This window comes from Lonchura striata, chromosome 2, assembly GCF_046129695.1.
Source record: "Lonchura striata isolate bLonStr1 chromosome 2, bLonStr1.mat, whole genome shotgun sequence".
Lineage (NCBI taxonomy): Eukaryota > Metazoa > Chordata > Aves > Passeriformes > Estrildidae > Lonchura > Lonchura striata.
In genome coordinates, this window is record NC_134604.1 from 39,970,233 (window position 1) to 39,993,011 (window position 22,779).

General features: G+C 44.6%; 1 protein-coding gene across 2 annotated transcripts in view; it reads right to left on the bottom strand.

The window, feature by feature from the left end:
* Positions 1-4,476: 4,476 nt before the first annotated feature.
* Positions 4,477-22,779, bottom strand: part of MAML2 (mastermind like transcriptional coactivator 2) — a 207,998-nt gene continuing 189,695 nt past the window's right edge. For both annotated transcript variants that reach the window (XM_021536551.2, XM_021536553.3), the window contains exons 3-5: positions 14,310-14,513; positions 11,808-11,919; positions 4,477-6,091 (exon numbers count right to left, since the gene is read on the bottom strand). In XM_021536551.2, the coding sequence (XP_021392226.2) occupies positions 5,109-6,091; positions 11,808-11,919; positions 14,310-14,513 (1,299 nt within the window). In that variant the 3' untranslated portion in view covers positions 4,477-5,108. The remainder of the gene's footprint in view (positions 6,092-11,807; positions 11,920-14,309; positions 14,514-22,779) is intronic.

Genomic DNA, 22,779 nt, shown 5'->3' on the forward strand with positions numbered 1-22,779 from the left:
GGATATGAGTTTCTTGATTTGTTTTGGATTTACCTGTGGGTGAGTGGGACTGTACCTTATTTTCCCCCTTGAGTGCAAGGGAAGTACTTTCCATCACCTGGGCTGGAAATGCTGAAGTGAGTAGAGAGCCACAGACCTCCTGGGCATCTCCTCACTTCAGCGTGTCCACCCAGGATCAGGAGTATGTGCACAGCCTCTGCAGTGGGACACCAGGCATCTGCCAGCATCCTCTCCCATCCCTCCCATGAAAGCACCAGATTCCAGGGCAGGACAAAGGAGCCATTTGTGGGTAGGAATAATGGAGGCACTGAGCAACATAACCAAAAACCCTGAGAGAGCAGCAGCCAGTAGAGCTGGTGTTGTGAGGAGCAGCCAAGGGAGGTGCCTTCCCACTTACCCTGTAGGGGAAGGTGAGCAGACAGGAACTAAAAGAGTGGGTGTGCTGCATCGCAGTCCCTCATCATCACCACCAGCAGTGAAGCAGTTAAGATGTGGGGAGCCCTGTTTTTTTTCCTACATCTCAAAATAGCACAAGGCAGCCTTTGAGCACAGGCAGTGATGTGCTGACATTTGTCCCTTGGAAACATCCCCTCCACCACGGCTTCTGCTCAGTTCATGGGGCAGGAAGAGCCGCCCACTTGGAGATGGAGCTCGGAAAGCCTCTCGAGGAATGGGACACTTCCTCAGGGCTGACCTTCTAAAAATAGCCTGGTAGGGATGAATGCTTGTGTGAAACAGCCCGCAACCCAACGAGATGTTGTACATGCTGGAATGTCTATAGGCTGGAATCTCCTTAGGCTAGAACGAGTTGTAATGTGAAGGAGGCAAGGAAGAAAGAAGAAGCCAGTTGTCTGATTTCTGGCTTCTCATTAGCAGTCTCTGATAGTGAGGGGAGTGGGGCAAATATCTCCAGGGTATGACCCAGGGCAGGGCATGGGCTTGAGGACCTAGCCAGCCCTCTTGGGATAACTGACTCTTGGGGGTACACAGTTCTCAGCTTCAATTTTTACAGAATCCCAGAGCAAATTGCTCTGCTGCAACATTCTATCAATCCATTCACCAGGAGCTAAAATAGCATTTTTTGTCAACCATTATTTGTTAACCCTTTCTGGTAGTGAAACCATGTCTTCAGTCAGTAGGAAAATGTCACAGCTCTGTTGAAGAGGCAGGCTGAGCTCCTGGAAGCTGCCAGATGTTCATTTTTATCACCCCCCCTCCTAAAATATCAAAATTTTAATTTACTCAGATGAATGAGCAGTTGACTAAACAGACATTCAATATAAAGTTCATAGTAAGAAATGAGACACTTGGGATAATTTTGATTGATTTACTTGGCAGAGTTTTGATAGCTACTGAAAAACATACTATTCATGTTTAGGTGAAAAATAAATGGAGTCAAATAAGTGTCACTGCATAGTACTAGGAGGTATATACAGCCACATGTAAAAATGCATAAACACGAACATTTCTGTACAGCAACTTTTCTTTTCAGTCTGTATAGAGAAACACTGGTTTATAATATGGGGAAAATATAAAGCAGACATACATGCAACAAGGACATGACAGTTACATAGATCCCACCTGCCTCCCAACAGCTGAAATAACAATAATAACAATAATTATAATAATAAAAGTCTTTTTTGGGGAAAAAATTTGAAGCCTGGAATGTTTTCATACTGAGGTTTCCAGAGAGCTTCAGACATGAAACATATCTGAAGGTGATTTAAAGGCTTGATTCAAAGCCCTGTGAAGGCAATGGAAAAACTCCATTGGTTTCAGTGAGCTTGGGGTCAGACCCAGCTATTTAACCATGATCCCATTCTGCCCTCCCCCAAAACCCAAAGTTGAAATCTGCAGATAAAAATAAACAATCATATCATACAAAACTTTGTATATAGAATACAAAAGGTAACAGTTGATTTTTTGTATAAAATACAACTTTATGATAGTATATTTATTTCACATATGTATAAATATAACCCAAATAATGATTTTTATTATTCCTACCAAAATATTATTACTTTTTGTTGTTGTTTTTACAAAAGTTTACAAAACAAATAATTCTTTATATTTACAACCCAATACTGTGAAGAGTGCCCAGTCAGTGATGAAAAATAGACTTTAAAGGTAGTGCACTTAGCCATTGCAAACAAAGGAAAAAAAAAGACACTAGCTCCATTCAGATGCAAGTGTTCTGAAGAAATGATACTGGATTCAAGTTTTGGTTGCAAGAGTCTTTCACAAGCTCGCATTTCAAATGCATCAGGCAAATATATACAGGACTGGAAATGGCCTCTACCTTTTTTGAATTTACTCAAGACAGGATGTAACTTTGCTTCCAGGGATGGTGCTCACAGCCCAGTGTCTTTCACACTCCAGGCTGAGGCCGACAGGACAACACTCAGCATTGAGTCCACCACTGCATGATATCATAGAACCATAGAATCATAGAATATCCTGAGTTGGAAGGGACCCATGAGAATAATTGGGTCCAACTCCTGATTCCTTGGGACCAGCTCCTTAGCTAAACAATTTTTTTACATGATTTGAGGACATGGAAATCAGTCTGGCCCTAATACAGAAACCAGTGGTGGCTTTTTCAATGGCATGTGAGGGTAGCTGAAGTTACCAGACTACAGTGGCCATTGCTTATGGTGATACTAACTCAGCCTTGGCCTCAGTGGCATCCATTGCAGTTGTCTGCCCCTACCAGTGCGCTGGCACTCACTGCTGACCTGCTCATGGACAGGGAGTGTGTGCGGCAGGGAAGCCAACCTTCCTTTCACTTCAAACTCGTGCAGCTACTACTTCAGTCTAGTTTTGCACAATTTATACAGGACACATTTGTTATATCGCATCTATATCTCTCCAAGCTTAGGTGGGACCCCAGTGGCCTGAACTGAAAAGCTCTTCAAAGACCTGGCAAAACTTGTACTGATGTATCAAAGGGACCCCATGCACCCCAACCAAAACTGGGGAGAAGAGGGAGCTTTCTGGGCAGCTGAGTCACCACTGCATCACCATTACACAATGCAGAGGTGTGCAATGATCACTAGCTGGGTTGGCAGAAGGGACTCTTCAGCAGGCTTTCTTATCCCTCTGAGGCTATGTTCTCTGGGAATGAACAGCCTCAACTGGCATATCTAACTAAATGCCCATGTTACACCTTTTGTAGAGGTGCTGGTGCTCGTTTGTGCGACAAAGCTTCTTGAAACATCCTGAAAAATTGTGCCCATTTGAAATGACAGGGTGAAATAACTGGAAAAGCCTTATTAAAACCTCTCACAATAAGTAGGTCAGATAAGTGCAGAGGCTATTGTCAAATAGTCTACTCATCCCACTGCCATTAACAAGGATGAATAAAGCACTTGCACGGGCTGAACAATGCCTCTTAGCACCAAGGCATGGGAACGTAGGCATTGTATTCCTTTGCCACATCTAGTTTTAGCTAATTCAGAGGAGGCTGTGAAACACATTGCACTGCATCATTTGGAAGAGCAGCATTTTCATTTGAATTGCAAGGTCTGTTCTCATCCATGAATGCTGTCTGAATCACTGCGCAGCTGCTTTATAATGACATAGCATATCCTTCTGATGCCATTACTGACCAAGTCTATAGCAAAAATTTTAATATAGTAAAGACTATTTCCTGGCAGGTGTGGGACAGCCTGTGCCCTTACTGCTCTGCGCTGTTAGCCTTCAAGGCACGGTGGCTGCAAACTGCTCATGGGAATGGTCCTTGCCCCAGTATATCTTCCTAGTGATACACAGAAATTGCTCAGGGCAATATTAGCTATCCCATCCCCAAACCCATAACAGATGATTGAGTCCAGTGCCCAGAAATAATCCCCAGAACTGTTTCATGTACAAGCACAGATGTGGCTGATGGAGCTTCCTGCTGTGAGTTATAATTGATGTGCATGCTAGTTTCAGGGGCAGAGCCTCTTGTACTCCAGAGAGAGGCTGTGGGGACCTGAGCTATCACCAGAACTCTTTCAACTCCCCCGCTATGGCGAAGGAGAAAACAAGATGGAACCAAAATGCTGTGCAATCAAAATGGCAGCTTCCCCCCAGGCAGGTAGATGATGGCATTTTGTCTGGGCTAAACCTGTTTGAGAGAAGATTGGGCTGAACTACCTGATTGATACTCGCCATGATTTGAGATGAAAACAAGGACAGTGGCTTAGCTGAACCACTTTAGGTATTTGCCCTCCTCTAAGCTGGACTGAGAGAGTAGTCAAGGACAAATCAGGAGCATCCTCTCACTCAAGTTTCTATTAAGTCACTGGAGTCCCTGGGGAAGGGCAAGGTGGCAAAGTGAGGATCCTGAGCTTTGGTAGTAGTTCATCTCATGTTTCCCTCAATGCCCAGAATGTCTGTGCTGCTACCAGGACAGCAGCATCCTCTAATACTCATTGCAAACACTGATGAAAGGGAGAACACAAATGCTAGAGCACACCGAGTAACATGCTTCTTCCCTTGGATGAGACCACTTACCCTGCTGTGTGCTACAAAAGGTACAGGGTTTATAACAAAATCATTTTATAACATTTTGTTTATAACAAAACACTTGCTTTTGGGAAAGCAAATGTAAGTTTGTACTGTGCAGAAGTAAACAGTTTTTGTAATGCCATAAGATTCACACAGGGCTTGATGCTGTCAGGGCTGAGCAGTCCCAAGGAAGTTAAGGGCTGTGAACATGATGACTGAAGAGCTGTGGACCTCTTAGGGTCTTACTTGCACTCAGAGAAATGATGTTCCACAGCCTATACCACTGTCTGGTGCTTCCATGTATGGGAAGATGAACACATTTTTTTCCCGGAGCACCTCTGAGAAGAACCAATGAGTTTGCAATGGGCTGGGCACAGGTGTGGGGACCAGACCCTTCACATGCTTTCACTCCTTTGTGGCAGGCAGGAATATCGCTTACACTGTCACTTCAGTTTTGTTCCTAGAGCTACTCTTCAAACAGGGCAGTTGCTCTATATTGTATTTTAAAGGACAGCCCAGTTACTGGAGTGTAAATTAATGAAGCAGGTTGTTGGCATCTAAAGAAAAAGCTAATGTCCTTGCTTCCTCTTCATCTGGTTCCCTCTTGGTACTGTCACTTACGAGTGGTTCCCTAAAATTTCATCAAGGTTGATGTCTTTCATCCAGTCATCATTACCAGGTTCTGTTTTCAGTAAAGAATCTATAAAATCTGAGTCACTGTTGAGCGCAGGTCCTATACTGTCACCTTGCTGGTTCAGAAAGTCAAACGCTAGGTCATTACCATGGTCACTTCCTTGGTAAGCCCGGGAGGTTTGGTTGGTACTTGTGAAACCGGTTGACGGCAGAGATGACGGCGGTGTCATACTTGTTCCTGGCTGATTCAAAGTAGGCGCAGTCTGTCCTCTCAGCTGATTGGGTCTTATGCTGAGCCCTCGTAGTGAGCCAGCAGATTGCCCATTTAGAGTTTGGTGCATTTGGTTTAGAGGGGGCCTCATTTGGACTCCCGCCGTTAACTGGTTAGGAGGTGCCAATGCACGCTGAGGAAAATGCTGGTTGCCTACGCTGCGCTGCAAAGATTGGTTAGGATATGGAGTGCCGGTGGGGAAACGGACTCCTGCAGGTTTCAGTGCATCCTGCTGCTTCACTGCAGCCTCTTGTGGGGCCCAGTTCTGGGCATTGGCAGTAGCCGTGATCATCACATTGGCCGGCCGTTGAGCAGGGATACCTGTCGCTCCATGGGTCAAGCTTGGCCTTATTTGCTGAGAGCTGACCACTGACCCCGTCGCAAAAGCTGCCCCGTTGTTCCCCTGTGTCATGGTTTGCTGTCGAGACACCATGGGGTTATTCTGACTGGGCAGAACTTGATTTTGGTTTCTGTGTGGCTGCATTTGGTTCATTCCTGAAGTCACATTGTATGTGCTTGGTTGGTTGCAAGGAAGGTTCCCGTAGCAGCCCATACTCCGAGCAGCAGGGACAGAAGGCATTCGGGTTCCAGCAGGGGTGGACATGAGGCTGGAGCTCTGGGGCATAATGCTATGAGTTGAAATTGGGTTGGATAAGGACATGTTGTTGGAGCTCATGCTCACAGCTGGTGAACCACCTGGAAAGAAGAAAACAGAAGTGTTACAACAAGTGTGGGTGCATGAATATGTGGTGTCATTCAAATACCAACAGCTCAAAAATCCAGTTTTCTATGAGCAGAGTTTCTTGAAGAAGACATTTTGCTCTTAAGAGGACTTACATGAACTTGCTCAACGCCTTGAAGATGCCTATCATCCAAAGGGTGGTTTGGTCTATACTAAGCTATCTGTGGGCTTTCCATCCCTTCAGAGGAGAGCACAAGCCAAAACTGGTGTTCACTATAAGAGAAATATTGGAGCAGGGATGGACAGACATTGAGTAGGAGAGAAGACTTTCCTGCCTTCCTTCACAGAAGCACTAGACACATCAGACAGGACAAAGTCTCTCTAAGTGATCAGAGATCAAGAACTTTTCCTTACAGGGCATGGCTCATCCTGACTTTAGTGACAATGGAGAGTGAGAGGCACTTTTATCTGGCTTCATTCCCACCTTTCTTAGACACCTACAGCAGCAGTATCCATCCTTTTTTTCTGGGAATGTCTGTCCCAGATGACAGCAGGAGCCAAGACTGCATCTCACACATTTGCAGCCATATGCCAGGAGAGGAGCTCAGTCCAGTCTGTGACTTACCTGTCCTCCCACGCGGTGGCCAAGCAGGCACGAGGACATGACCTGATGCTGTGCCTGCTGAGCCCCACACATGGCCTTTCTAAACTCTCTTCCCAGCTGAGCTATGGCTATTTGCCCCTGCAGTAACAGACTTGCCAGTGAGGGAACAACACATGATGTGCCAGCACTTGCTGCACCTGAACATCCCCTTTTGTGCATCAGAAAACGACAAGTTATGAGTTAGCACAAATTTGTCACTCCTGGCTGATTCTGTCCAGTGGAGGATTTTCCTGTACTTAACATCTGCCAATGGATGACAAGAAGAGAGGATTTTCTTGCCTTCAGCTGCCAAACCTCAAAATAAGCCCACTCCTTTGGCTACATAGCCTCTAGTGTGAGGCCACAGTAGGTCATTTACACCATGAGGTCTGAGTGCTTATGCAATGCGAGACCGAATTAGTCCCTGAGAGAATGGTTGAAAAAGACCAACCACTTTTTAAACACAGCCAGTGTAGATGGCACTGTAGAGAACACTCTCTGTACACAATCAGCTGCTCCACAGTGTAATTCCCTTTGCTACTGTTGCTTCCAGTAGAAACCCTACAAGAAGCACAGCTTGAAAAAGTCAGGTTCAAGGCAAATGAAAGGAGATGTTTCTTCACACAATGTGTGGGTCAGCTGAGGAAATCTGTGCCACATGGCACAGTAGAAGCTAAATTCTCACACATCTTTGGGTGGCCCCCAAAGTGTGAGAAAAACTGTCAAATGAGCTTGCTACCAAGGTACCACTGCATTTCAGGAATTCTCTGAGCCTTTCCCAGAGGAGGAAGGAGGAGATTTGCTATTTCATAGGGTGTAACTAAAAGAAATTGCTGGGCATGAGACACTGCCTTGGCTTGATCCTTTGTACATATGGCAAAACCAGATGGAATTTGACTAACTTTGGCTTAATCACCAAATCTTATTATATATTGGTCTGCGTGATTAAATTTATTAGTTGGTCCATCATAAATTCCTTCCTACTACACACTGCTTCAAGACTCTGTCATGCTTGCAGCATTCTCTAAATACTTCAGTCTCAGAGTGTGGTATGTTTTCCAGTCCTTTGGTCCTTTAGAGCTCCTCTCAGAACTTGACAGGTTTTGATGTTTGATTTCAGAACTGTATATCATGGCTGGTCACAGTAATAACTTTTGCACATCTCCAATGTGGATGTAAAGTAAGCTCTATTTTTCCAGTTCAGCATCATCTCAAACAATATTTGCCTATCCAGTTTCAATCACACAGCCTCCTCACAGTGGTATCTGGAGACCTGTCAGCCATTTCCTTTTGACCTATGTTAATTGTGTGTCGCTCAGGTTTCTTAATCAAAATAGGCAGTAAGAAGTCAGATGCTTTAAGACACATAACCTGAACAACTATTGCCTCTAAGTTGTGGTTTCATTGAAAGAGATACCATGCAAGTTTGGAAAGATTCTTCTAACATCAGCTCATGTTGCTTGAAATTAATTACATCTTCCCCTTCATAAATTCTTTATTATTTGGGCTGTATCTTCTCCTCAGTAGATTTGCTGGCTCTGCATTAGGCTACTAGAGCTGCTATTACCTACTTAGACTTTTAATTTTTATCATGGCATTAGCAGTCTCCCTTGGTGTTTCAAGACTAAATAAAAGGTGACACTAAGAATTCGGAGAACCTCTCAGCCAGCTCTTTTAAAACTCTTTTGGACAAGTCATGAGCATACATATTTAAAAAGTCTATGTTTAAGAACAGCTGTTTATTATACTGTTCCTGTTAAAATTTTGCCATAATGATGTTCAGCTCCCACAGACTGAAACCAAAGAAAAAATTGTATATTTCTGCTTTTTCTGCATTATTTTTATACATATACTATTTCCACTTAGTAATGGATGCAAAGGATGCATTTTTTTCCTTAAGGACTTAAAAAAAAAACAACTCTTCCCAAATCATTATTAACACTGAGTGTGACTCCACAACCAGAGTGCTTGTTTCACATCAATATAAACATAGACACCTAAATTAAGAAGCTCCCCCTATCCTGGAAGGCAGCCTGTTCCACAAACAGGCTCCAATTATCCTAAGAATTGTGTTGTCCTAACTCAAGTACCTAAATTCAGTCCCTGAGTTGGGCAGCCCCTGGGACAGGATATGCTATGGGGAGTCTACCTGGTTTTAGCCCAGCAGGGACAATCACATTCCCACAATCAGTGCTCAGTTGGTAACCACATGATTAGCCCCATCTTTGGCTTTGCTGCTGGGCTGTGCATGTTTGGAACAACTGTAATATCCCCTATGAAGACAGGCTGAGAGATCTGGGGTTGTTAAGGTGGGAGAAGAGAAAGCTTTGAGGTGATCTGGTACTTTCCAGCACCTGAAGGTGGCTACGAGAGAGAGAGAGAGAGAGCGTGACTTTTTACAAGGACATGCAGTGACAGGACAAGGGGGAATTGCTTTAAATTGACAGAGGATAGGTTTAGATTGGACATAGGGAAGAAATTTACTCAAGGGTGGTGAAACACAGGACTAGTGAAAGAGCTGTGAATGTCCCATCCCTGAAAGTATTCAAGGCCAGGTTGGATGGGGCTCTGACTAACCTGGTCTAGTGACAGGTGTCCCTGTCCATGGCAGAAGGTTTGGAACCAGATGATCTTTAAGGTCCCTTCCAACCCAAAACTTTCTGTGATCCTGTCATTTTTTTTCAGGGATGATATGGATGGGTCCCTGATTTTTAGCTCCCATGAGGCCATATTGAAGAGGAGGAATAGTACAGAATTCAGTGGCATTTCAAGAGATGGTTCTCTCCCTCAAGCTGAACAACAAGTTTGTAGCTTCAACAAGTTTGTAGATTTGTCACTTCATTGCCACTGGGGTGACCCTGTCAGCTGTTGAGGAGATCCCAGGGTTACCATCACACTGCCCTTGCAAATGCTACACTTTTTAAAGAACACAAGTGTTTGGGAAGGGGTTGTACTTGTTGCCAAAAGACAAAGCTTCATCTTTCTTTGTTTTGCTATTTTTATGGTTTTATTTTTAACCCAAGTATTTCCCATTCTTATTTCTTACAGATGGGAAGAAATGCCTTCCCCAGAAGCACTGTGTACAGCAGCTGGGCACCCCAGGCTATGGCAATTTAGACAAAGTTTCCCTACCCAATTCACCTGCTCCTTTCTTGGAGGTTTCTTGCCATGGCATGGCACTGTGAGGAAAAGTATAGAGAAATAAAATACTCAACCAAGTTTCTCCGGCTTGTGCAATTTTATTTAGCTTTTTGTTTCTTCTTCCCTGATCTGAGCAAAGCTATTCCCAGAAAAAGGGAACAGTTTCCCTACTGTTACTCCCTTATGCAAGAGTTTCCTAATCACTCCCTCTGGTAGCTTTGCTGGAAGCTCCCAGCACAGCCCTTTCTCCAAGGCTTGCCCCTTTCTCCTGGGGTTCACTCAGCAGGGACTTGAGATTTGAATGGATAAGTGCTACCATTCCCACATGTTTCAATCCGAGGAGATGGGACTCCAAATACCACAATATTGGCAAAGACTCCATCAGATTAACAACAACAGGAGCCACCACATAACAACAGTGATCTACTCACTTTGGAGCCTTTCACACATGTGACTGCACTCGCTTCCATTTTCTCTCTCAGGCTAGAAATAAATGGATTGTTTTTAAGTAAAAGCCAAGAGTCTCAGTTAATCATTTGGTTCCAGGAATAAACCATTAAACAACACACCAAATCACAAGATTCCTCAACAAACTGCTGGGATTGCCAAAACATTTATTTTGGAAGTACAGGAGGTACCAAGCTAGCGAGCAGGGCTCTCACTGTGGGCTATTACACTGGGATGCTTGAGCCAGTTTACTGGAGAAGATTAACACCCAGGTCCATTGGAAAGCAGCAGTTTCCAGGCTGCAGCAAGCTTATCACTGCTAGAACTTGTAAGCAGAGCAAAGGAGTACATGAATGCTGCTTGAGCAGCCCAACCTAGCCCATCCCTACAGAGCTGGGCTGGGTGTCCCAATAGCCAGCAGATTGGGCAGAGGGGTGGCATGTGAGTAAGCTGCCCTTCAGAGCTCATTAAAATAATAATAGAAGCTGAAAAAGTTGTGCTGTAAAGGACAGTAAGAAGGAAAGGCTCAGATCACTGGCTGAATCTGCAAATCCAACAATTATGGAGAAACAAAAAGAACCAACCTCTTTTTTTTCTTTAGCATGTTGCATACAAAAATATACTTGAAGGCAAAGAATTCTTTTTATACTTGCATACACAATCACTTTTGGTCCCATCTGCTATATTTCTCCCACCTTCTCTCTCCTCAGCATTTTTTCCTTACTCTGCCTTTGCTTTCTGAGTGGCCTTCAGCCATCCAGCAAGGTTAACAGTAGGAAAAGCCAAACAAACAATCCTGTGCTTCAAAAACTAGACTGTCCCAGGAGGTCAGGGCACAAGAGCTGAAGCGAAGGGCTAGTGCTGAAGTGTTGGGCATTTCCTGGCCTGGGCAGTTCTGGCAGAAAGCAAAGGCTCTTGATCTACTGTTTGCCTGATCTGCTGAAATGCTGCTTGTAGAGCAGCACTAAGGCCACAACCATGGCCTGTTAAACAGACCAAAAGTACCACCCATGATGGTGCCATGTGGGGTACTTAAAAATCTGTATGAGGGTCCTCACACTGTACATGAACTGCCATTTGAAGGGAGGGATGGTTCTCATCTCAGTCTCTGAGCTAAGATGCAGCACATATGTGAGAGAAGCATCTGAACACAGTGAGATTACATAGTCAAGAGGACATCTTTGCATCAGGTATTTGGGTGCACATCTGTCCCAGACAGTGCTAATGGGAGGGGTACCAACTCCTCCATCCCCATGTCTGAGAGAGGCCGTGTCAGCCTGGATGAAGCACAGATCATACACCAGCACTTCTCAGTGGTGCAGGACAGTGAAGTAAATAGCACAGGAAGGCAGCAGCCATCCCTCACTGCCTCTGCAGTGATCGAAGCAGATATCCAGAAAATCATGCCCCAGTCATCCCATCCATGGCTCTTCCAGGTGGCCTTCCATCTGGAAGGAAGGAAGAAAGCAAAGAGTTGCATTGAGCCCATGGGTACTTACCAGGATATTGGTTTGCTTGTTGCATGTTGACCACATTCCTTCTTTGGTCTTTATAATCTGGTGGTGGTCTTGTCAAGTGTCTGTTCAGCTGGTCTTGTGGAGTTATTTTCTCCTAGAGGATTAGAGTAGAACTACATTAATTTGCTTTTCTTTATGCTTTCCTGCATCTGTGATTTGCCAGTCTCTCTCTTTTCTCAGTAGGTACAAAACTGAAGTATTTCTTCCTTTCACTCTGTCTGGTCCACAGGACAGTCACTTGTGAAACTGTGCCATCACCTATGGAAATCTTTTTGCTGGTTGCATTGTGTTTGAGTCTGGTTCAACTTTCCTCTCAGCCTCTGAGAGCAATGTCCATGTCTGCACTGCAGTACAAAGTGTATTCCAATTTCAGCTTTTCATCTTCATCCACAGCCATGCCCATCCCTCCCTCACTCTGCCTTCTGACACTGGAGGGGTGACCACAAAACCCAGCAAAATCCTTGCTTTTTCTCCCCCCAGCTCTCCTCAGTAGGGATACCAGCAGGACACATGGTTTAGCAAGGATGGTGCTGGGCTGGCTGTTTCCATGCCACTAAACATTGCCCTGTGCAGCACATTTACAAGGTGCTGTCTTTCCTCTTACATTGGGAGTACAAGAACTCCCAGTTGCTGGGGCAAGGACAGCAAGGAAAGATTCCAGGAAAAAAAATATTAGTTGGGGAGATTTTTTTGGTTTTGAGCTTGCCAGCAGCATGTCTCTGGTGAGAGGAAGATAAAAATCCAAATCCTTGAATGGAAATCTGACTGACTGCCCTGTGCTCATAAAAGATCTGGAAAGAGCAGGCAATAGAGTCAATGCCAAATCTCTCATCAGCATCAGTGTGGTTTGATGCCTCCAGAGTGCTACTGCTCACCCATGAGACCTGGTTCCTTGTAATAAGTGCCCCCATGGACGGAAATTGTGACTTTGGTGCACATGTGCCTTTACTAGACAGCTGCTGGGACAGCATCACACCTCTTCTGCAATGTGCACAGGTTTTGGGCACAACTGCCAGACTGGCAAATCAGCTTGTCAGTGCGAAAAAGGCCCTGGCTGATGATGCAAGTCCATTGGAGTAATCTGGGGATAAAAAAAACCAGCATGCATATGGACTTTCTAGTGAAAAATCTGTATTTTCTATGGCAGCAGCTCTCTGGCCACAGAGAGCAAGCACAGACTTTCCCAGGCATTGTCCTAGGGAAGGATGTAAGAAGACCAGAGAAAGAATGATAAACAATTTTTGTCTTCACTTGCTGCACCTGGTGTTGTGAACATGTGGAATGTGTTATGGAGATTTGCTTACCAAAGGGTGATTTCTTAACTGGCCAATGGTGATGGTGTTGAGATTGAAGGACCAATTGGATCCACCTGTATTGTGACAATCTGTGAGTGTGATGGGTTTCTTAATAAATATAGTATAATAAAGTGATAGATTGGCCTTCTGAGAATCATGGACTCAATGCCAATTATTACCTGGCTGGGGGCTTGCAATGACAAATTTTTTCTCCCAGGAGCACTTAAAAACACTGGGAGAAGACCCCTCATGTTATTTACAGCATCTTCACAATTCATGATGGGAGGGAGGGCTCTGATTAGGATTTGCAAGGTTTGTTTTTATATCCTGCTCAACCTGAATCCTTGTGAGGAAGACAGACTCCCATGAAATCCCTGCAATTCATGTAAAAACTGTAGGCAAGCTTTATGTATATTTCTGTGCACACAATACAAAAGCAAAGCCAAGCTGATTAAATTTCAGTTTTGTTTAAAAGAAGCTATTTGAGATCAAGAACAAAATCAAGATTTTGTTCAGCTAAAAATTCTGACAGAAAACTGCAGCACAGAGAGCTGACTTTGAACTTCTTTTTTCTTCTGCATGAATCAAAAAGTCAAGAAATATTTCCTTTATAGAATCCCCCATGTCTCCTAAAATGATCAGAAACTCCCACCTAGTCTCTCAGATACCAAAGGACAGAGAACTGGCTACAGATACCTAGAAATGCAAAAATAAAACCAGAGAATGTAGGATTCATATGTGATCCCAGCGAAGCACACAAACTTGTGTTGAATCCCAAAATCAAGGCACCTGATCCTGGTTTACACACAGGCATTTTACACTATGCTGCCTTGGTGACAGATCCTGGAAGTAAACTTTCCTCTGAGGTGAAAGTAGCCTAGCAGTGCCCCTTGGTTTATCTTGCAAGGAAAATCATGGACAATATTCATATGTCTCAAAACCAAGCATATGCTTGGACTGTTCTTGTAATGAAACTGCAGTAGTTTGGAAACTTGTTCCGTACATGTTGAAAAAGGTTTCAAAAAGGCTTAGAAAAGTGCTGAAAAATACAAGGCACACTCTTGAAATTCTAGGCACTGCCAAAACAACCTTGAAGTTTTAGGGGCCTTTCTTCTCCCTGTCTAATCTTTCTTTTCTATTGTTTTTATGACAATATTTTCCATGTAAAATAAGAAATTGGTAAACTTACAGCTTCTGCCAACATCTGCTGCTGTAGAAGGAGTTGTTTTTGCTCCATCATTTGCCGTTGCAGAGCCTGTTTCTTTTCCATCAGCTGCTGATTCAACAATGATTGCTGGGATGAGTTCATGTAACCACTTCCAGTGTTTGGATTTGAGCAAGAACTGGAGCTTGGAGTGGGGCCAGCTCCCTGGCCTACCACAGAATGTTGTTCCTGAAACAGAAGAAAAGGCTCGTGAAGGATGAAAATAATAACAAGTGTCAAGAAAAGGAAATAATCCTTTTTATGTAATTAGCTGAAGCTCAGGACACAGCCCACAGACTCTCAGGACAAGTGACCAATACAAAGGCTACGACAAAGTAAGAAGAGGATTGAGTAACTTCATCCCTCAGGAAAGACTCTGACAATGTGCCAGGTGGTTCCAGTGGAAAACCTCAATATTGTACCAGGAGCTTGGGAAACGTTAACAGAGGTAACAGAGCTGTCGTGAGGATCTTTCAGGAAACATGCATTGGGCTGTAGAGCAGTTTGTTTGACCACAAGGGAACAAACTCAGCGTCTGCTGGCTCCTACCATCTGGTGAACAGCAGCGAGAAGCTGCAGACTTATTGGTAGAAGTGGCATCTATTCTTAGAAAATACAGGGGTGGGAAGTTAATACTTCACAGTGGGGTGAATGGTGCTGCTTTCATTTGTCCCATCATCTCCCTGACAAGAGCAGTCTCTGAGAGACTGCTAATTGAATCCCATTAGTAACACGCTTAAATAGGCTTAGAGTGTATAAGCTTCCTCAGTGAAATAAAGGTGTAACTGGGAAGGACCCTGAAGACAGTCTTAGGGTCTCTCTGGTCTTTGTGAGGGATCTTGATCTGCTTCCTCTTCCCAGTGTGCAGCTCCATAATGAAGGGATGGCAAAAAGTCATCTTAGAAGGCAGTGGGGAAAGTACATGAGGACTCAAACCATGCTCATACAAGATGAGAATGTACATGGAACGACAGTATGCTGCATCTTCTCTCTTGGCCATTATTTCCCTTGGCAGCAATGTGTTTTTTGCCTACTTGCTCCCAGCAGTGTTTAGTCCTTGGGACTTAACCAAATGTTTCTCAGGACACAGAGAAAAATATTCAGCCTATATTGGATCACTCGATACCCATGTATTTCTTAGCCACAGAGCTACAAAAAAAATAGGATACACTGAAGAGGTCACGACAGTCAGGAGACACATCCATTCTCTGACCCCACTTGGCTGCAATTCACCATAAGAACCAACCACATAACTCTGTATAACCTAAGAGGCAGCAGCATTTTTGCCTTGCAACACAAGACCCCACAGCAGGAGTCTGATGCTCCCTGTTGCGCAGCGATTCTTTCAATACTGAGGTGTGGAGCCAGGATCTGGGCTACTATCCTAGCAAAGCTCTGCTCTATGGCCACTGTCCCCCAGCGCATTTGGGCAAATACAGGCTGACCAACATTGAAACAAGGATTGCTAGCCTACCCATGCCCTGAAGACCATGGAGCACTGATATTTAATGCTTTGGAAACTCCAGGAAAGCTCATTCCTGTGCCTTAGCTTTTGCATCCCTCCCCTCCCCAGTAACACATAGACTCACTACAGACTAATCCCACTTATCTTTTTACCATCTGGCATGGAAGAAGCACAGTGATTGTTATGGGTATTTCTATTTTAAAATAACTCGGTGGCTTCTAGATGGGGCCACACGAGTGCGCAGCTAGTTAGATAAACTATTCAAAGACTGTTACTGAAATAAAAAACTTGACTTTCTTCTGGAGCCACCTGCAGCCCCCAAGGCAGTGTTACAAACCCACCCTTCAAATTTATTGGGCTCTTACACAATTATATCTTGCACACTTTCTTTCAGTTCCAGAAGGAATCTAGGATTGCTCGGCACTGCCACATTTTTCAGCCCTTATGTTAGCTGCAAGATAGAAAATACCTCCTCTCAACAGACCTGCTTGCCAAGTTGTTGCGCAAACTTTTTTGTCTTTCCTAAAATATTTTGAAAAGAAAAATATGTTACAATAAATTGGCTTTGACTTCTATATTCAAATGACAACTCTAGCTTGAACCCAGCCACATGTTCCATCCATTAATAGAATTCATCTGTTGTGTTTTTGCACAGATAGTGCAGGCTCCCCCGAATGTGCTTTCAGTCCTACGTAAAGAAACCAACAAAGCCTAAATTTTTCTTTCCCTCATTCCCTACCAGCCCATGTAAGCAGTGGGGAGGATTTTGTTTTAAGATAAACTGTGTAGTGTTCATTCACAGTATCTATCAAAGAAAGCTCTTCTGTAATAGCCATTGGCACAAAACACCAGCTGCTTGGCAAACAGACCCTGAGAAAACAGTGTAAATCATCAACTTGGAGCCAGGTTGGGGGTTTTTTGAATTTGGTCCTTTCTCTGCTGTTCATGAAATGTCAGTGTGAGCCTATGAATCTACGATGTGTTACTTCTCCTGCCTGCTGATCTTCCCCTTGCAATGGGAGAAGGAAGAACAGCTTCCTAATAAATCAGGAGACGAGCTGCACAGCAGTTTGACCCTTCATGAACCAGTGCTATGGAGCCTTGCTCTCACCCTGTGCTTCCATTACTGCAAATCAAACAGCAGAAGGGCTACACTGCTGTCAGGGATGTGGGGTTCTGCCCCTACGTAGGACAAAGTGTGCCTTCTGACATCCCTGACAGGAAGGGCAGGTTTGGGTGGAGTTACCCTGCTTTGTTAAACTGTTTCATCCTGCTCTAAGCCCACCTTTACTGCAGCAGCTTTACTACAAGTCCACACATCTAGAGCTGCTGGTTTTTAATGCCATTTCTGGGTTCCCATGCTGCAGTTCATGTGGTTTAACTTTAGAAAGCCCTGACCAAAGGAAATCTAGAGTGGGACATGCTTGTCTCCTTGCCCGGGGGCACCTCTGCCCAGCAGGCTGCAGAGGCAGCCCAGCATCCCTCCAGCTGGGGAGCCCTGAGTGCTTGCCTGCATGGTGTTACCTCGTCTCCCTGCAAGAGGAAGGTAACCTGTCCCCTTTGCCCCCAGGGAGGGAACATGATCGGGAGCATCCCTGCAGCCAGCCAGGTGTCAGGGACAGGCTGGAAGCATCACACTTCCAACAGGTACAAATGTCCACCTGGGTTTACCCCCAGTTTCTGCCCCGCTCATTTATGTTCCATGTTCTTCCAGCCCTACAAACGACCTACAGCCCTTTTAGGGCCATCCCCGGTGCCAGCTGGGGCTGGGTTAGTGTTCACCAACCACCACAAGACTCCATCTGCACTGCCAGAACTGAAGCCTCAGCATGGTGATGCTCGACATACAAAGCAGATGTGATGCACCACATTATCTGATGTTCCAGTGACATATAAAACCTATGAAATGCAGAAAGGCAGACAGTGAGAGCTCCTCAGAGCTGGTAGCACAACTGTGGTTTTGTTTATAAGCATCACAAAGAACATTATGTTCAAATGTTTAAATTAGCAGTAAAACAAAGCATTTAAGACCGAGTTTGCCTTTCACTACCCCTGCTGCAGCTGATTTGTGTTCATACAAATGAAGGGATGTTTTGGCTTCTAACACATATATGAACTTTTTAAAATAGACCTCTCCTCTCCTCTCCTCTCCTCTCCTCTCCTCTCCTCTCCTCTCCTCTCCTCTCCTCTCCTCTCCTCTCCTCTCCTCTCCTCTCCTCTCCTCTCCTCTCCTCTCCTCTCCTCTCCTCTCCTCTCCTCTCCTCTCCTCTCCTCTCCTCTCCTCTCCTCTCCTCTCCTCTCCTCTCCTCTCCTCTCCTCTCCTCTCCTCTCCTCTCCTCTCCTCTCCTCTCCTCTCCTCTCCTCTCCTCTCCTCTCCTCTCCTCTCCTCTCCTCTCCTCTCCTCTCCTCTCCTCTCCTCTCCTCTCCTCTCCTCTCCTCTCCTCTCCTCTCCTCTCCTCTCCTCTCCTCTCCTCTCCTCTCCTCTCCTCTCCTCTCCTCTCCTCTCCTCTCCTCTCCTCTCCTCTCCTCTCCTCTCCTCTCCTCTCCTCTCCTCTCCTCTCCTCTCCTCTCCTCTCCTCTCCTCTCCTCTCCTCTCCTCTCCTCTCCTCTCCTCTCCTCTCCTCTCCTCTTTCTACAAAGCTTGTCAGGAGGTCTGAAAGCCTTTTGCAAGCTTATGTCTCTGCATTCTTAGTTTAGAAGTGGTTTAAGAACAGTTGGCTGGAAAAGGATGTGCAAACCTTTCCCCTCTTTCCTGGAAAAGCTTTGAATTGATGAATAATTTTGATGGTACAGAAGAGAAACAATGGTCAATTTTGTATGAAACCACAATGCCCACAGAGGCTGTTTGCTTCCCAGCCAGGAGCCCTGACATCTGTGCCACAAGATGAGCTTCTGCTTCTTGAAGATTTTTCCCTTCAAAAAAGGAGATGGGGAAATCTTTTCACCTTTCTGTTCCTCTATGGGGCAACTCATTCTGTGCTCTGCATCAGATCGGAAGTGACAGCTCTGACTTTTGCTCTTCTTTTGCATCAGTTTTGGCTTAAAGAAACAAGGAATTAAAGAAGAAAGGAAAAGTCTTTGGATCCATTTATGGAAATCTACTCAGTGACAGATGCCTGCTTACAAAAAGATGCTTCCAGGGGAAAGGATGTGCAAAGTCATGTTCATCTGGTGACTGAACCTATGCATGATGTCCTCACTCACAAGCAGTTTGTGTTACTTGGCATCATGGGCTTGTGCAGCTCTTCGCTGCAGGCTTAGATGGTGAAGGAAAAGGCTCCTCTGTGGGTTTCTTCAAGGGACCAGTGGCTGCCCCCACAGTGTGAGCTTCTCAGGGTCTTTCTGGTTTGACTGCGAGCCACCCTGGACAACTGAGCACTTGGAAAAGGAGAAGGAGGAAGAGGAAGAGGAGAAGGATGAGGAGGAGAAGGGGAATGGTTCAACCATGTCCTGCACTGTTTCAGAGTAGTGCAAGGCTGTGAGCCTTGCTGTGAGCAGAGCCCTGTGAGCCCCTGATGAGAGCCTCCACAGCCCCAGCTGGCATGCTCCTTTCCACTGGCACAAACTGAGGCTCTCCTGCAGCTGCTGGGCCAAGCACTTGGGCTTATTGAGAAGAGCTGGTCTGAGTCATGCATCTTTAGGAAGCTGAGCACAGGGTGCTTTGCTGAACAGCCAGTCTTAGTACCTAGCAGCTCTCTTCTGAGCCACCTCTTTTTGCTGCATTTAATGGAAGCAGATACACCCCCTTCTGCTAAATACTGGGCTTTTCATGGCTGTCTGAACTCCCAGCACTGCCTGCTTGTGTCCTTGCCTCAGACAAGAAAACAAAACTCCAGCAGGACCACAGCAGAGTGTCTGTCAAATAAGAACTCTTTCATCTCTAGTTAAAAGCTAGTTTTCATATTTTTAGGAATAACTCCCACTCTTGACTGGAGTGCAGAGGGCTGCTTGCTATGACACTGTGAGAGCACCAAAAAGGTGCTGAGGTTAAACTCGCCTGCAACAGCTGAGGATATGATCTGTGTATAAGGAAACAAGACAGACTGGGGAGAGACACAGCCAAGCAGATTCTCCCTCACTTTCCTGCTAGTCCAGCTTGATGGAAGTGAAAAACAGTATCTTCCTGAGCAACTCAAACTCATTCAGCCTTTTTTCATATTTGGGATATACAACATAGAAGTGAGTCTCCTCAGTTTAGGTCTCTAACAAAAAACTTAGAGCAGATTATCTCCAAACTCTGCTGCAGCTCTCCCTTCACTATACAGGGAGATGGGGCTGTATAATTAGGCTTCAGATGTTTAATTTAGATAACTGAATTAGGAACCCAGATTAGATGATAGGAACATTCCCATACACTCCTCATTTTGGATGCTTCTAGTCACACTGGAGTAAGATGCCTGGAAGAGTGTGTGAACACCCTATGATTCGTCAAGCAAAAGTGAATGACGTTCTAAGGGTGTTGTATAGAGTGACCTAAAAGCCTCCCAAATTTACCAGGTGGAAGATACTGTCATAGGCTGAATTTCCCCTAATATCTGTCAGAGAATGTTTTTATGCATTCCAGGAAGATTGCCTTTATATGTTCAAACAGCATGTGGAAAAACCTGAATATTGCACGATCCCAAGAGCTGGTTTTGCTGTGCCTAATATCCAGAGATACAGCTGGGTGAGGGCTGCAAAATAGTTCCTTTCAGGAATTTTGTGAAGTGTTTATAAGAAGTTGGCTCAGCCACACGGGACTATCTCCTGTGTTTTTCTCCTGAGAACATCTGAGCTCTCAGGACAAAAATTTCAGGGCCAACCATGTTTCCAAAAAGGCACATACACAAGGAAACATGGACACTAGCATTGCAATTTCACAAGCCCAGTCTGTCTGCCAGAAAGGGACCAGGGAAAAGAAGCAAATGCTCCTTCAGCAAACTGTCACTCCTTCAGCAAACTGAATGGTGGAGCCTGAACGGGAAATGTGGACTAATCCCTTCAGACACTGAAACTGGAACCACTCCTGACAGTAGGGAGCACACCTGATTTCTGCATCCTTGTGGTGTAAGTCACCCATTGGAGTGATATGTTTGGACATCAAGTGATGCAACAGGTACTCAGCATGCAGAGAGATAAGTATTGCAGCAAACCCAACTGCTGCAGCTCTCACTGGAAAATACAGGGAGTTCAGGCTTTTTAAAAATACATTTTTTTTTGCACAATGAAAATTTAAGTGCACCCCAGAACTATTTTCAGAAATAGGTAACACTGTGCACAATCTCAAACATAAAAATGAGTGAGTAAATCCCTGAAAGGAGCCAATCCTCACTTTGACAGATAGTTAATTATTTGTGCAATTCTTAATAGAAAGCTATTACAGCACTTTGTCTGTTCAACACCAACAGGGAAGCTGCTTATAGCCAAGATCCTCGTGAACGTATTTTCAGATTTATTTGCAGCCCTGCCATAATCCTCTGCCAGACAGCTGCACAGCCCCATAGCCACTAGCAGGCACTCTTAGAGCAACGTTCCCAACCCCAACTCCTTAAACTTGGGCAAAGTGGGAGCTGCATCTTGCAGGGTGTAAGGCTCAGATTCAGCCTTGCACAATCGCATAGCAGCAGACCCAGGAACAGCGCCTCATTACCAGCCTTGTCTGACAATCAAGTCTTTAATGAGAACAAAGGTTGACAGTGATTAATCATTAGGACATTTCTTGTTCCTTGCTGCACGTGTTGAAGGCAGCCTCCTGCAGAGGCAGTCTGGCAGATTTCCTGTCTGCTCTATACCAGGGCCCATGTCCCGACACACAGGGATGTCTTTTCCCAAAGCCAAGCACACAGATGAATGTCTTGTCTCCATTTCTGAGCACAGCAAATTCGGAAAGGATGTGCATTCTGCAAAAATAATAAACTCTCAGCTGTAAATTTGATTGCTGTATATTCAAGCAAAATAACCTAAAGAAGATTTGTTCATGTCAGAATTTTTCCCAGAGACATCAAGGATGGATTATTAGTGTTTTACTATGCGTACCATGATGAACTTTTAATGTCATCTTCTAGCATACTGTATATATGAAGGTGTCCATTTTAGAAATATTTTGTTTATTTGTAATGAAAATAACATGCACATGCTGAAAGTTAACAGAGGAGGTTATTGTGAAATGTCTGCATCAGAAGAGGAATGCTGGCTCCATCAAAGACAATGGCAAAACTCCAGCTGACTTCAACGGGGCTAGAATTTCCTCCCTGATCTCCATCCAGCCACAGGGGCACAGTGGCACTCTTGGCTTCCAGTGACCTCATCTTACATTTTTTTGACAAAATACCTTGTTCAGAGAGACCAGTAGAGAGCCTCCACTGATGTACTTGAGCAGAGACTATCCTGTGCTCTGCATGGACATCTGTTTTTGAATGCCTCATGAGCTCTTATTCTGAAATAAGTTTGCCAATAAGCACGAATGATGAAGACTCCTATCTGGTTTTGGACAAAACCAAACACATAATGATTTGTTCTACTTCAGCATTACAATTTGCAATGGCTGCAATGTGCAATTTCTACACTACACTAATCTACACTACAACAAGCCAAGCCCTTTAGTTTATCATCACACAATTGCAGGAAACCAAATGAGGGAGGTTGAAGAAACTGCCCCTCCTCCAGCTGGAACAAGGGCTGGTGTGAGAGGACCTGTTTTGCCTAGTACTACAGACAAGGTACGTGCATACTTGCAGGCTCTGTGCTTCCACTAAGGAGTGGTAATTTCCAGCTGAGGCAGTGAAAACTTCCTAAACTAGTTGAATGAAACACTTGTGATTATCTCTCTGTATCTTTACCATGAGTATATATTATCTGTGTACATGTATACCTTATTAATCCAATAAGTGTTCTTGTCTCGCTGCCATATGTTTATTATCTTTCACAAAAATTATCTAGCCTGAGGTCGATACATAAAATTTCAGCCCACTTAGGAAAGCCATACTCAATCGAAATGAGAGTGTTGCAAGG